Raw genomic sequence first — 15754 nt, forward strand, 5'->3', positions numbered from 1 at the left:
GCAGGAACGGGGGCTTGAGATGGCCACCTGCTTTTAGTAGGCAACCTGTGGAGCTGGCAGAATTCCAGTTCCAGAGGCAATTTATGGACAGGGTCCTAGACACTTTGTGGTCATTTATGATATCCTTGATTGGTGCCAATGCTACTTCCCACAGAGAGCCTGTAGCCCTCCAGACTGGAGGTGGTAGGTGAGGCTGCTGCCCTGCCCCTAATGGCATGTCATGCCCTGCTCCAGGGAGTCTTCCCAGGGGTGACAGGAACAGGAGTCCTATGTGAGGGACCCCTGGTTGCTGGGCAGAGGGAAATGGCCCCCACCATGTTCTGACTGGGAGATGGAGGAATGGGAGGTGGACTGGGACAGAAGAAGTGGTGTGAATGTGACGGTGACCTGTGCTATGGCAGAGCAGAAAGGCTCCTGGCAGGGCCTACTCTGGCGGTTGGCACTGGGCAAGGGGAGTGGTGCCTAGGGCCCAAGAGCAGTTCTGTCCTAGATACTGGTTTCCTCCCTGAGCCAATCTGCATCCCCCTAGCCCTCATGGTCACCCTGTGTACACAGGCACCCCAAGCAGTTCCAGGGGAGTCCCAGCACAGTTCAGGAATGCTTGGAAGTGGTAGGGGGAGAGCTCAGCCCACCAACACGCCAGGCCAGGCCATCACTGGGACAGTGATTAGCATCAGAGCCTACCTGCTCATTCATTTACCAGGTGGGATGCCTGGAAGAAGGTTTTCCACTCCCTGCAATCTCTCCTTTGGCCTGGGTCCCGCTGCTGGGGAGTGCCTCAGCTGTGGCAAGGATGGGCAGCCCCTGGGCTCAGTTTTGTCATATGAGGCGGGCACAAGGCTGGACAAGTGTCATGAGGTGAAGAACCCCATACAGAAAGAATGAGTCCTGGGGCAGGGGACATTCAGTGGTCTGGAAGTTGTGCCAGAGCACCCTGGCATCCATGGTGCCATGGGTGGCAATGTTCTCATCAGCCACTTGGAAATCATTGGCCCAGGATGCCTGGTGGGCACAGAGTACAGTAGATGGCACCATGCAGGACAGCCAGCTGTTGACTTGGGGGCAGGAAGCTGTATCCCATGGCAACCAGCTGCCATAACACATCCAGATGACTGTGCATGATGTCTGGCACCTTTCTTTGATAGTCGTGCAGGGTGACAAACTCCTACATCTGTGTGCTTGGGTAGTGGGGCACCATGGTAGGGTTCAATCAGGCTATGACATGGACGCACATGTAGTTCATGAAGGAGTGCGTGCACTCCACGGATCTTCTCAAAGCCTCAGGGCAAGGCACAAAAGAGGGTCTGCGGTGAGATGGCATGGGGTTGGAGGCCTGGTTGCCCATGCCTGGCAGCCAGTCAGGGATGGCCTGGGCACTTGGTCATCTCCAACAACCCAGGGAGCCTATAGGGCATGCTGGGAGGCATGCAGGAGCACCCCCCACCTGTGAGCCTCAGTCAGCACAGGCTGCCTGCACACCCTCCACCAATCCCCAAGAACAAACGTGTATTTTGTTTGCTCCCCATCTAAATTAGGCTGCTTACAGAAAACCACTTATTGATTCCTCCCCTGGCTTTTTGAATGTCTATACGTGACCAGTATTGCTAACTGAAATACTTTTGCCCCTCACTGCCTTCCATAAGGGAAATGCGTCCCAGTGAACTCAAAGCACTGGTGTGGTATGTAATGGGTTTTTAACACTTGTATCCAATTAGGAATTTTATCCAGTTAGGTTCAGGAACTCTGCAATTTGGTTCATAGGAGGTTGTAAAAGACACAATCCCTGCCAGTCCCCTTGGATATTTGAGTTCAGAGATCTCAAGCTTCAAGGACTCATGGGAATCTCCTCTCTGTTTGGAAGCCTCTGGAATCTGTCCTCTTAACTGGGAGTTGTCTGAGAATATGATCACTGCAGCTTCTATTCAGGGGAAGGAGGGCTTTGGTTTCACTGACAGAGGGAAAAAAGTCATAACTCCTTTAAAGCCCCTCTCTCCTTCAGGGTAAAGGAGGTTAAGAGGCATTCTTGCCCAGGAACCGGGTTGAAGTGGTGCCAGGGTGAAGCTTTTGGAGAGTGGGGAGTGGGAATAGTATTTATACCTTGCTCTTTCCTAATCAGTAGATTAGGGATCACAATAAGACCAAGAAGTATGAGTTACAATTAGCAGTATGCAACACATTGCTTTTTCATGCGACTGGAAGGATTTTTTCTTTTACTGTAGTATTATGCCTTACCCTCATGGAGAGGTGATGAGGATAGGTGTAAACTGGAGCACCTCAGGTGTCCAGTGCAGGTATTCAGTTCCACACAGGGATTCACTTCTGTAAGGAACTGGAATTGGAAATAGACTTAAGTCCATTCGAGTACGCTGGGGTAGTCCATGCGACTGATCTTGAAATGGAGGCAGTTGTGGCCTACCCTATTAGGATGGGGGAGGCTATCATTCAGCAGGGCTAAGTAACTTACTTCTTGTGTCACACAGATGTGGCTACACTGCTTCCAGTACAGGTGAAAACACGGTGGGCTTGAGAGAACCACTAGTGGACTTGGGAAGATTACAGAGTATAAGTGGCCTCAGAAAACGTGGAACAGACACATGAAGGAACAATACTTTTCTAGCAGTAATCCTTTAACCTTTATATGAGGGGAAGGAGATGGGGTCCCAGCAATGGGCTGGGGCCAGGTTACAACTCGCTTTTCTTCCAGCTAGGTTGGGAAAACGGAACAGCAGGTTTATATCAGGCAGTAGAAAGTAGAGTGCTTTGGGGTCACAGGTAAACTAGCTTCTAGGCCGTTCAGAGAACCTCAGCCCATATTCACCAGCCCTGTGTGAGTATGTACTGAGGCTTCACAACACGGAGGGCCAAGTATTTTAGGCAAATACCTGTTTAAAGTGATAAAAGGCTGATTTTTTGAGCATTTTTACAAAGTTGAACAGCACATGCATTCTCTGTGTTCATAGATGTTTTAACTATATTTCCCTGTTTGCTCTCTTTAGAAAATGGAGCTAAAAAGAGGAGGAAAAAATAAACATAGAAGAAAAGAATGTTTTTGGATAACTAGGAATCACTGATATTATTCCTGACAGTATTTTATTGAGGCTAATATGGACAAAAAATCTGTTTAAAAAATAAGAATTGAATACAGCTGAAACAGTCTGTTGCATTCTTTCAAAATTAATATTTGTAAATGGATATAAGGAATATATTATTTATATACAGCAATATACATTTTAATTGAGGCCCTGAAGATAATTAAGCCATGAATGCTCTTGCATTTTTGTCAATCTGCCCTCTGATCAATGTGCCTATTTTTCAGGCTGGTACCCCAAACTGAAATGTTGAGTCAGGGCCTCCTGATGTGAAAACTCATTAGCTCTAACACAGACTAATCCCACATCTCTCTTTTTCGTAAAGGCCCCCCAGCCGACATGCTATGAGGTTAACCTGCCTATACCCAAATTTAAGAAGAAAGTTCATATCTTCTATACAATCCCTTCAGATAACTATAAAATTACAAGTTAGAATATTTTTAAGGAGAGAGTCTTTACAGTTTATGTTCAGTGAGAAAAAAGTACTGTTCATTGGCAGTTTTAAAATACCTTCAGGTGAGTGCATTTTTCAACCATGCATAAATTTAATTTCTCCGTGGATTATTATCTCTATAATTATCTTGATAGACATATTATCTGCTCATGTATTTTCACCAAGGTGATTTGTGATCCAAAGTGTGGAGCTACAGAAAACATTGTGTGTTGAAAGGAACAATGTAACATTTTTACTTTACCTGTACTTCTTTTTTTTTAAAGACAAAACAGACTGTCATATTAATGATATGGCACACCAATCATATACTGCCAGGAATGATGAAACCCCAAAGAAGAAAAGGATAGTTTCTGTGCAATTTAAGTTAGCTCCTCAGACTCAATAGCCTTCAAGATGTACTCTGAAAATCCAGGTCAGTAAGAGAGTATCATGCTCTCCTTTTTACTGGATAATGTCTTAAACATGTGAATACAGCATGCTGTAAGACATTTCACAATGCTGCCAGACAAAGACCTTTTACAAGAAAAAGTAGGAGTGCCTCTCTCACACATTCTCTATACACACGAGCAGACACCATTTCACACAGAAGCCACTTACCTTATCACATCTCATCAGCCCTAAATATCTGAGAGACTTGCTGCTTTGTGCAATTTGGGTGGCTCCGTGGTCTGTGATTTCTTTACACCACCCAACATCCACCGTCTCTATTGTCATGCTGTATCGTCCAATGGCTATCAGAGCTACAAAAAATATGAAAATGTACATAAGTCAATAGTAGAATGGAAAAGCACACATACATATCCATACAAAATAAAAAATGAAACCAAAAATTGTAGGGAACTAAACTTAGAATAATCCTTACCAAGTGTTCTGCCCCACATGTGGCTTTCACTAATAAATCTCATGTTTTACCTTTGAGAAATGTCTTGTATGGTATAAAAGGGATACAGCCTGTTCCATAGCAATAGTTTATATGCATAATTAGACATACTGCTGAATTTAATTTTTACCCAATTGCTTTCCATCAGAAGAAAGTGAATTATGGTGAATTTCCTACAATTAATTAGAAATTTTGCCATGAGTTATAGAATATAGTCAAGTAATTAAAATAAATATAGTAACTTAACTCAGGTTCAGGTTTTGCAGCTTCTCCCTTCTAAAGCATAACTTTATTTACAGAGAGTTGAAAAAATCATCAAATATCCCACTATATTAGCCATCCCATGTTTCCAGAGATCAGTTAGCAGAATGGTATAGATTCTCCTGAAGAATGTTTTTTCTGAAGGATCAATCAATTGATGAAACAACTACAGAACAAAAGACAATTCTATCTGACTCTCATGAGAAAACATCTCAGGGATTACATTACATTTATGAACCTATTGCTGTGCTGTCAATTGGACAAAAATATGCTACAAGGAAAATTCAGAGACTAGCAGGATGTTTTCTGTGTCAATAAAACAAGCAATATTAAAAAAATAAACAACCTCACAGATTGCTGATAATCTTTCACGTGAATTAAGAATTCTGTAACAGTATGACTTAAGATCACCTTTGATGTCCATAATCTATCTATCTATCTATCATACGTAAGTCTATATATCTATCTATAGCTATATCTATATCCATATAGATATAGATCTATCTATCTATCTATATATGCTGTAATAATAGTCATGCATTTTACTATTGTGCTGTGCCCAGGGTTAATTTTTTAGTAAAGTTTCGTGGCAGGATTTTGTTAAACTATGTCATAGATTGATGCTATAATATCTGCATGTTTTCAAATATGTAGTTTTAAATTTCTATAGTATTGTAATAACTAAAGTGTTTTTGTGAATAGTACTGTGAGACAGTGGTGTTCTACATTCCCTTACTACTACTTCACTTGCAAGTTAAGTTTCTTGATATACTTTATTATGGGTGCATCACTCTCTGCTATACAAATATGTAAAAGATGAGAGCATATTCTGAATTTTTCTTAAAGGCCACCTTTGTGAGGGCATTGTGAGATAGGATTTCAGCTTGCCTCCTCCCAAGACCAGACAGAGGGAGACTTTGGAAACTGAGTCTGAACAGGCTGCAACAGATATATGGTCTCTACTAGACATAATTTGGATCCTTTTCACATATTAATAATTTCACAGACACAAGGAAATTAGGAACAGAACAAAAGGACCAGGAAAGCTTTGATTAAACTGGATCTTGGTAAGAGAAAGGAGCTGCAGAATTTAAGGAGCTGAAAAAATCACTTTGAAAAAGAAATAAGAGGCTCACAGACCACAATGGAAGTCAGAATTGGGCCAGACAAAGAACTTGGGTAAGTGAGGATATTTACAATGCCTTGTTATCCTGTTTGTGAATCCAGAGGCCTATGGGGGAACGGTCACTTTTTCACAGTTCACATAATGCAGGGAAAAACGTATGGCGAGGCTCTGTTCAACATCGAGACCTAGTCCATAGTTCAGTGATTGTGAAGCTGAACAGATAGGGAGGGATGTGTCTAGCAGCTGACTTGTGCATCCCAGCTCTAATAGTACTGCAGAAATTTCCTCTAGAAAATCAAATCCTTCAGTTAAACTCTTCGGAAAGCAGCTGACTAGAGCAGTGTTTCTCAACCTGTGGATCATGACCCAAAAGTGGGTCACAAGTATAAATGAAAGGGTCGCCAGCAAACTTTAAAAATGGATTCTTCTTTAAAGGAGAAACATGTGGGAAACAGCAGCTTTTCTCTTGCAGGCTGTCAAGGGGGCAAGGGGCTGCTTGGGGCTTCCCGTGCCCACACACATCCCACCTCCTCCCCACACACCCACCTTCTGCCCTACATACCGGGGGCTGGAGCCTGGGTGTGGGGGCAGCAGGGTGGGAGTGAGAGGCACCGGGTCAGGACTGGCCATCAATGTTTACAAATCAGGTTGAAAACCACTGGACTAGAGCACAGCAACAGATAGAAGAAGAGGGAAAGGAGGGACACCACCTGAATTAGGAATGGTCTTGCTGAGACACGTGCTCCTGGCAGGTAATAGTGAGGACTTCCAGGATAAATTGGCAATCGACTAACCTATGGATGCTCATCTGGACTTGCAGTTCAACATCAGAGAAAGAAGCCCAAATACATTCTAGTTTTCTGTTCACCAAAGGAAAAAACAGAAATGTAATCCCTTGACTGGCATTGCTTATGCTACATGTCTTATGTCAGGTACATGAAGACAGTTTTGTGGAAACGTGGGAAAGTCTCCATCCCACGCTGCATTCCCAACACTGCTCTAGGCAACGCCTCCTACTATTCCAAAAATGCACCGATGACTATTGGCAGTGATGGAAAGACGAGACAATCTACAGCTTTGTTATATTTCTCTGCTGAGCTTCTTTTACATGTCATCCTTATGAAAAGCCAGATAGGATGGAATATAGAATATAACCTTTTCTGCGGCATTTTAAAGCAACCTAGAGAATGTTATCGCAGAAATACAATTCTCTACACAATTCTACAGCTTGGTGTACAGTACAAGAGAAGGGATATATGTAAGATTAAAGGGGGTATTAGCCACTTGGAATATAATCTTAAAGAAAAATAGTCAAAACTATTTTCAGGTACTGTACCCACTCTTGATTCTCCCTGCTGATTTTTGTAAGGTAACAGTCTCCCTTCTGTTATACTTTTACAAAAAAAATTCCCTCTCAGCTGAAGAAACTTTTTCATCTGGTTAGGCAGCCAGAATGGCATAGAAGGCCCTAAAAAGCCTTGGATCTGGCTTGGGAAGAATTCCCCTACGGCAAACAGATACAAGGCTACATTTGGAGATCTCCAAGACTTAGAATGAGGGTGTGTCAGGGGCTCAATTGCAGCATGCAATGCTGAGGCTCATGGGGTAGCTGGTGAAAGTTGATGCAACTTGGACATGCTCCAAAGTCTAAATTGTACCTGAGCCCTCTTCAGCTCCTGCAGCAACCTGGACTCAGGAAGGCACAAAGATGGCTTAAAGCCACCTTACAGGCATAGCAGATAACCTCATCCAAAGTACTGTCAAAAACAAAGTAAAGAAACTGGAAAAGAGTACAGAAACCTATCCTCGCTCTCTCTCTTTCAGTGATAGGAATCCAAGGTGGGGTTTACAATAATAATAAACAGTTTCAGAAAGAAATATGATTTTTATATTCAGTGTTTCAGTTTGTGCTTTGAGTCTTTTTGGAGTTTTTAAATCTGATTACATAGTTTTTAGAGTAAAATCTTAATTACTTTCTATGGAAATGTATTGGTTTAGTTCCTGTTAAATTCCATAGGACTTTTCAACATAATAATTAAAATATTTTTGCTTCTTTTTGCCCAGTGAAAAGGTCTATGCCTCTTAGTAACTTCTGAGACCCTGATGCTGCTTGACTCTTACTGTGTATGTATGGATGATATGTTCCTCCTGCACTTAATTTTTAGGTATGTAACTTTTTACAAATTAATACACTAGACTTAAACAGAATAATCAACAGCACCCAGACACGGGAAGAACAAGGACATCTTCATAAAGTCAGCTCAACACGCATTATTATTAGACTGCACTGTCATTACTTAACTCTCCAGTCACCCTGGAGTCATTTATTTTTTCTTAATCAGAACATGCATTTTATTCCTGTCTGTCTGCACAGTAACTAGAATATTATTTTGGGCACTACGATTACATCAATATTAATAGGAAAAGTACAAATGGATCTTTCAAAATTCTCCATGATTCAAAGCAGCGTGCTGTTCAGGATGCTGTTGTTTTAAATAAGAGCCACCCCTCCCCACCTAATATTTTCACACTTTTTAAAAGTGAACAAATTTCGTCAGTGTAAAATTTCAGTTATTTCTACAGAATGCAATGTTTTCAGGCCTGGCAAACTGGCTAATGTGCTAGTCTTTGATGAGTAAGAAAACAATCATCTGGCACGTGGGGCAGCTCAGAGTGCACAATTCCTGTGGCCAGCAGGAGAACAAGCAAAAACGAGCATGTTTTTCAGTCCCCACTTTGGGTTTCAGTCCCCACCACGGTTGTTTCCATTTTTTGCCAACAACTATCTTTTGGAATATGCATTAACCATGCTAGGAGCAAGCAAGAGGAAGTGTGCCATTGTTTTAGCAGTTCGACACTGCCCTAAGAAGACCTGAGTTTCAATCTCTGCTCTCAGAACCATCTCATCTCAAAGTTGTTTAAAATTCTTGCCTAATTTTTAAAAGCTCTTCTGAGCTAATATTGAATAGTGGACATAGCATGGACTGAGAATAAGATGACTTAAGTTCTTAGCCTGACTGCCTCTGACTTGCTGCATGACTTTTGGGCAAATCTGTTCATCTCTTTGAGCCGTGATAAACATGGTCCATACTGTTTATTTAATTGTAAAGTCTCAAGGCATGAACTATTTTGTCCTAGAGGTATAGTGCACACCATAACGGTGTGCTGATCTGAGCTGGATCTGTAGGTATAGCTATGACAAATGCAAGGAACATTCACATTCTCTAATGAATCTAAGAGACGACAAGTTACTATACTCACTGAAGAAAATTATTATTTTTATGACCACTTAATTTTAAGCTAAATAAAAAATCTAAAAATTTAAATGTCAGGAATTAAAAGCCTTTTTCTCCTTAAGTTGTCAGTTAGTCACCAGTTTTAACAAGCACAATGTTTATACTGCTTAATACCTTGTTCCTGTCAGTCTGCTTTCAAAAACCAAACTCTTGGTAAGCAGGGCAGTATTTTAACAGACTAGATAACTTAACAGACTCGCCTTTTCAAAAATAAGGCTGACCTGGATACTCCTAACACAACTATGAATGCAGAATCTGGTTCATTTCACTATCAAAGAGACCAAGGCTCCAAAAAGGAGTGACAATGAAGGTATAGCAATGACAGGAAGAGAGAGAAAACAAAAGCAGCTGGAAAACAGAAGAATAAACAAAAAGAAATAATGCTCTCTTTTGTGACTCACGTCTCTTAAAATCCTTTTATATTTTGACCAGTTTTTATTCTTTTTTATTCCATAAGGGCCCTGTATTTTGGCACAGAAAGGGTTCAAATTAAGGTTCTTTGCATTAGTACCATGTTAAATGGAGTGGAAACAAACTGAATGGAGGTTATTCCTATGTAAAAAGAGGAGAAGGCATAAAGCCTCTAGCTGTACTTGGAAAATTACCTTCTAGGACCTGAGCTATGTTGAGATAATTACTCTTAGTTATTTAGTTTAAATGCATGTTACATTAAGGGCTTGAACCAGTTTAGCTATATATGATTTGAAATTAATTTAGTTAAACTGGTACAACTTTTCTAGTTTAAAAAAGGACTGCAAAACATTAACTCTGTTAATCTGTGTTCTCCACTTAGATTAATTATATGCTAATTATTACACCAAATGATTGCAATTTAAATATCATCAGAGCCAACTATTTTTTAACCTGATGCAGGGAGGTAGTGAGACCTTTCTGCTGTCAGTGAAGCCAGTGAGAACAAAGCTCTTCAGCTTGCTAGAGTGGTTCAGCATATGACAGTTACTAATGATACAGGATATCCTGAGATGGTTGGTGAACTGCTTCCAACTCTGTCCCATATAGGGGTTGTAGCCAGAAGCATCTATTCAAATAAGTGTGAACTTTGCAGTCCATCTTCCAACCTGCCCCCTCAACTGCTCACATCACATCACACAGCAGAGGCCACCGGAAACCTATGCATTAAGTCAGGGGTGGGCAAAATGCAGCCCAAGGACCGGATTCGGCCTGTCAGGCCATTATATCCGGCCCGTGGGGCTCCTAAAAAATTTAGAAAATTAATATTAATCTTCCCTGGGCTGCCTGTCATGGGGCCCCCAATGGCTTTCCAAAACTCAGTCAGCCGCCCTCTGCCCAAAATAATTGCCCGCCCCTGCATTAAGGCCTCTATTGTGGAGACCTCTCCTATGCATCCACTATGCATATAACACTAACATCTCACTTACTAACTCATTAACCTCTCACTCCTATGGGTTTTTCTTTTCTGTATATTAATTTCCTAGTTTCCCTATTTTAACATAAAAAGATAGGAATCAGTTGTAGTTCCATAATTAACATCGAGTTGAATTTTGCAGTACAGCATGGATTCACCAAGGGCATGTCATGGCTGACCAACTTGATTGCATTTTATGATGAAATGACTGGCTTTGTAGATATGGGGAGACCAGTGGGTGTGATATACCTTGACTTTAGCAAGGCTTTTGATACAGTCTCCCACAACATTCTCACAAGCAAGCTAAGGAAGTACAGGCTGGATGAATGGACTAGACGGTGGATAGAAAACTCGCTGGATCATTGGGCTCAGAGGGTAGTAGTCAATGGCCCAATGTCTAGTTGGCAGCCGGTATCAAGTGGTGTGCCCCAGGGGTCAGTCCTGGGGCTGGTTTTGTTTAATATCTTCATCAACAACCTGGTAGCTGGCACAGAGTGCACCTTCAGCAAGTCTGCAGATGACACCAAGCTGGGAAGAGTAATAGATACACTAGAGGGTAGGGCTAGGATTCAGAGAGACCTCAACAAATTTAAAGATTGGACCAAAAGAAATCTTATGAGGTTCAGTAATGAGAAGTGCAAAGTCTTGCACTTAGGACGGAACACCCCATGCACTACTACCGGCTGACTGGCTAAGCAGCAGCTCTTTAGAAAAGGACTTGGTGGTTACAGTGGACAATACACTGAAAATTGTGTGCCTTTGTTGTGAAGAAGGCTAGCAGCATACTGGACTACACATTGGTAGGTGTGTTGCCAGTAGATCAAGGGAAGTGATTATGCCCCTCTATTCAGCACTTGTGAGGCCACATTGGAGTACTGTGTCCAGTTTTGGGCCCCCCACTATGGAAAGATTATAGACAAATTGAAGAGAGTCCAGCAGAGAGCAACGAAAATGGTTAGGGTGCTGAGGCACATGACTTATGAGGAGAGGCTAAGGTAACTGGGTGTTTTTAGTTTGGAGAAGGGAAGACTGAGGGGGGACTCAATAGCAGCCTTCAAGTACCTGAAAGGTAGTTTTGAAGAGGATGGAGCTGGATTGTTTTCAGTGGTGGCAGATGACAAAACAAGGAACAACGCTCTCAAAATGCAGCAAGGAAAGTTTAGGTTAGATATTAGGAAAAACTCTCTCACTAGGAGGGTAGTAAAACACTGGAATAGATTACCCAGAGAGGTTGTGTAGTCTCCATCCTTGGAGGTTTTTAAGATCAGGCTAGACAAAGCATTAGCTGGGGTGATTTAGTCGGGGATGGTCTGCTTTGAGCAGGGGGTCAGACTAGATGACCTCGTAATGTTCCTTCCAACCCTGATTTTCTATGATTCAACTTCTTTGTTATAGATGAAAAACAGAGCATACATTAAAATTACAGCACTTACTCTTTCAGTATACAATGAATTTATATATGTCTCTTGATTAATGTAAGAGTTAGCTTTAACTGAGTGCTGAAAGGATGCTGCTAGCTTCAAATAAAAAATAAATTTATTATAAAAATAATTCAATGTGGTGTCAAACACACTAAGATACCTTAATCTAGGGCATGTGATTACTGTATGGTGTCACCACAGGGCAGAATTAAAGTATTAGCATGTCTTAATACTGCATTTCCATATTTTAATATGTTTGTAACGATTTTAAACTAATTTTTTTACTCTAAATTCCTAACTTTAGAGAAATAGTGCTCAGGATAATTCCTATATAACTGATAAATGTTCCCAGGTTTATCTTAATTTTAATGCAGTTACCTCATATAAAATGAAAGAACTCTCTATCCTCTGTATCATTTATTAAAGTATCAAAATTGTCTGAAAGTGTACTGAATTAAGCTGAATTAGATATCATTAAAGAAACAAGTTTGCAAAAATGTAGCTGGCAGTCTATAGTACAGTATTCCTACCTAAACAAGACCTAGCTTAATTTAAGTGAATATAAACCTCTATGGGATCCAATTGTGCTACTACTCACTTCCTTCCATCATGTAATACATTGCATATGCAACAGGCACTGAATTTAGCTATCCACTGGTCAGGACTGGAGAGAGACAGCTCAAAAAACTGATCATGATTGACATCACATAGAAAACCACAGCACTATAAATATGTATGTGTTCATTTAAAAGCAACCTGATATTGGTTTATTATTAAATTCAATCTATTGTTAATAGTAAAAACCTTTAAAGAGACAAAAATTAGACTTTAAAATTTTTAAGCTCACTGTTTAATACGTCAAATAGAAATCAATCCACCCACCCACCCAAGAGTACCAGGTACATTTTTTCTTCTTATAGTGTCTGACATTACATTATATTTACAGTATGTATAAGAAATGCTAAGAGACTATTAAAGGAGCTATGATGATTTTCTACAAGCAACTGAAAGGCTTAAAGAAAAAGAAGGGCAAAAAAAGTGTTTTGGATGGTTTGAGAGAAAATCACTAGAAATAATAGGATGAAAAAGAACAAGGGAAAATATAGACTGAATATTAAGAAAATTTTCTGACAGCTAATGCTACTTGACTGCTCTCCCAAAGGACCTGGTAGAAATCTCAGTGCTTGAGTTATTTAAAACATAAATGGACAAAAGTTCTGGAGAGACAATAGAGACCAATGTTGCACAACAAGGACTGGACAAGAAAAGCCCAGTTAGAAAGGGTGTTACAGATAAAGGCAGCCCAGCCAGGGAGCACTACAGGGCAGGCAGCTGCCAGTTGCCAGGGCAGCAGGGCAAAATGAGGCAGTCAGCAGACACCTGCAAGCAGTCAGCTGAGCAGAAATAGGTATGGCCCTGGGATCATATAAACTGGGGCTGGCAGGGAGTCACTCCCTGGCTACCGCAGAGAAGGAGCTCCTGCCCAGGGAAGCCACTCAGGGATGCTGGGCTGACTGTGTTCCTACAGGAACAGGAAGGCATGCTATACTCGAGTTAAAGGTTTGCCTCTTAAAGGATCAGAGGACTGCTTCCAGTGTTATTTATGTCAGAGACCAGGGGCTTGTGTTTATATTACTGTTTTCACTGGTGGTTCAGGATGAGGCTGGAAGGGGAGGTAAAGAGGCTGCATTATTGTCCAAGAGGAACTCGACTGCCTTGAGCCCTGCCAGAGATATGCTCAGGGCTTGAGCCCTTACTGAGCCCAGAGCCAGAGAGGGACCAGGGGCCCGGCATACAGGAGCCAGGAGCTCGGTGACTCGAAGGGACAAACAAACCTAGTGCCTCAAAGCCAGGGCCGATTCAGGAGGCCCAGGCTAGAAGGACTAGTGAGGTTAAAGGGGCAGAGGCTGAGGAAGCCAAGCCCTAACAGAGGGAACAACATACTTGCAATACCTGCAAGGCATGGGGCGTGGTAAAGGGGAGAATTTGGAGCTATGCAATTAGCCCTGAAGGCTTTGTGTGCCCTGTTAGGCACTACAGAGGCCCAGCCAGGGGCCTGAAACCAGTGAGGATTAGTAGGGTGCCAGGGACTCTAGTGGGGGATTGGTGGAACCAGAGCTACACAGAGGTCTATGGGCAGCCTTCCTATTTATTTATATTTCCATCAAGGTGTGGCTAGAAAGACATGAGGCCATCCTAGGGGCAAAGCACAGCATGGCTGCAGAACCACGAGGGGACATCACGGCCACCCCTGGGACCCTGATGTGTTACAAAGGTATCTTCCATCTTTAATTTCTATTATTTTTTGAAAAAAAAAAAGAAAAATGAAAACTATGGGGAGAAATTACAGGGATTTTAATACAATAAGCCAAACTGCATGTGATTATCTATGGAAAAGCATTCATAAAGCAATCTTTATTTCTTTAAGCCTAACAATGAATACTGCTTATTCATATCTTGGTGGTGAAATACATAGCAGAGTAAAGAGTCGACTTACTGTCAGATTAAACAAATTATAAGTTTACCATATAGAAATAGATTTACCAGTTAAAAGGGAAAACAGTATATTTACTGTACTTACTCAAATATAAGACAAGCCCCACCCCCCAAATCAGAATGGGGAAAAAAGCTTCCCGTTTTACATTCACATACAAGGAAACTATTAAATATATTGTCTATCATTACACTACTGCCAAAAGCATCACATGTTCTGTAAAGGAAACCATCTATGAAGTTGATAACTATAAAATACATGGCCTGTATTGGGCAAACATACCGGGAACCTACTACATATTTGAGAGGTGATGGCAATGGTGAGAAGCTACGGTAAGAAGCAGCAGTAACCAATTATTAATCCTTATTTTTATTTACATTAATGCCTACGGGGAAATGGGTTTCGCTTAACACAGTTGCGCTTAACGCTTTGTTTTCCTGGAACCAATTAAGAGCATTAAGCAAGGGTTGCCTGTATTTATTTTTTAAGGAAAATTTTTCATGTTCCAAACCAAATCAGCAAGTCATTCAAGAACCATATGTGACCCTGCTACCAGCAAGCATCCTCAACCCCCGCCAGGGGCTTCAGATGCTTCCAAATCCTTTGGGAGGCATCTTACATGGAGGCCCAAGTCCAGAGGCTTGGGGTGCGGATGCCTCTGAGTTGTGCTTGTCCTAAACCATATGGCCACAGGAGCAACCAAGAGAGGAGTCTTCCATTTCCATAAAGCCCACACAATAGCCAAGATCTTTCCACTGGAAGTGAAAGTGGGAGGCTAGCTATACATTACCTCAGCTAGGGTACTATCTCCTGCCAAGAAAATGGTTTTTTCCTGCAACTAGGAAAACCACCTTAGTGGTTACAGTATTTTTCCTGCCAGGTAACCTACCACAAGGTAACCTACCCATTAAGCATAGACCCTCTCCGTGTTGACTCTTTTTCAAGACATGGTGAACAACTCCATTACATACATTTAAACTGCCTTTTCACTCCCACAGCTGATCTGTGGCTTTCTTTCCCATTTCCAATGATTCCTGTTTCTTCACCAGTCTCAAATATTTGACAAACATCATCAGAAAGGGCCCCAGACAGTTCACCCAGAATCTCTCTCTCGCTTCCTCTCTCAGCCTGTTGCATATGATTGGTGTGGCCCCACTCTCGTTGAGGTGGAGCTAGACCAGGTTGCTCTGTGTGTCTTCTGCATATACATTTTTGGAGGATCCCAGGACTGATGACAAGAATACCTGGTTCCACTGATAAGTGAATGTGTTATTAGCACATGGATCCTTTGTGGAGTGGGGCGGAGAGTACCTGAAGTACACATACGTACTGAGCGGGGCTCAGCT

General features: G+C 41.7%; 1 protein-coding gene across 1 annotated transcript in view; it reads right to left on the minus strand.

Moving 5' to 3' along the window:
• FBXL17 (F-box and leucine rich repeat protein 17) overlaps window positions 1-15754 on the minus strand; it is a gene marked incomplete at its 5' end in the record, with an annotated part of 503150 nt that overhangs the window by 29328 nt on the left and 458068 nt on the right. The window contains one exon of the mRNA XM_019531720.1: window positions 4141-4283. Within this exon, the coding sequence (XP_019387265.1) occupies window positions 4141-4283 (143 nt within the window). The remainder of the gene's footprint in view (window positions 1-4140; window positions 4284-15754) is intronic.

This window comes from Crocodylus porosus, unplaced genomic scaffold, assembly GCF_001723895.1.
Source record: "Crocodylus porosus isolate Cpor-Errol unplaced genomic scaffold, CroPor_comp1, whole genome shotgun sequence".
NCBI classification, from domain to species: domain Eukaryota; kingdom Metazoa; phylum Chordata; order Crocodylia; family Crocodylidae; genus Crocodylus; species Crocodylus porosus.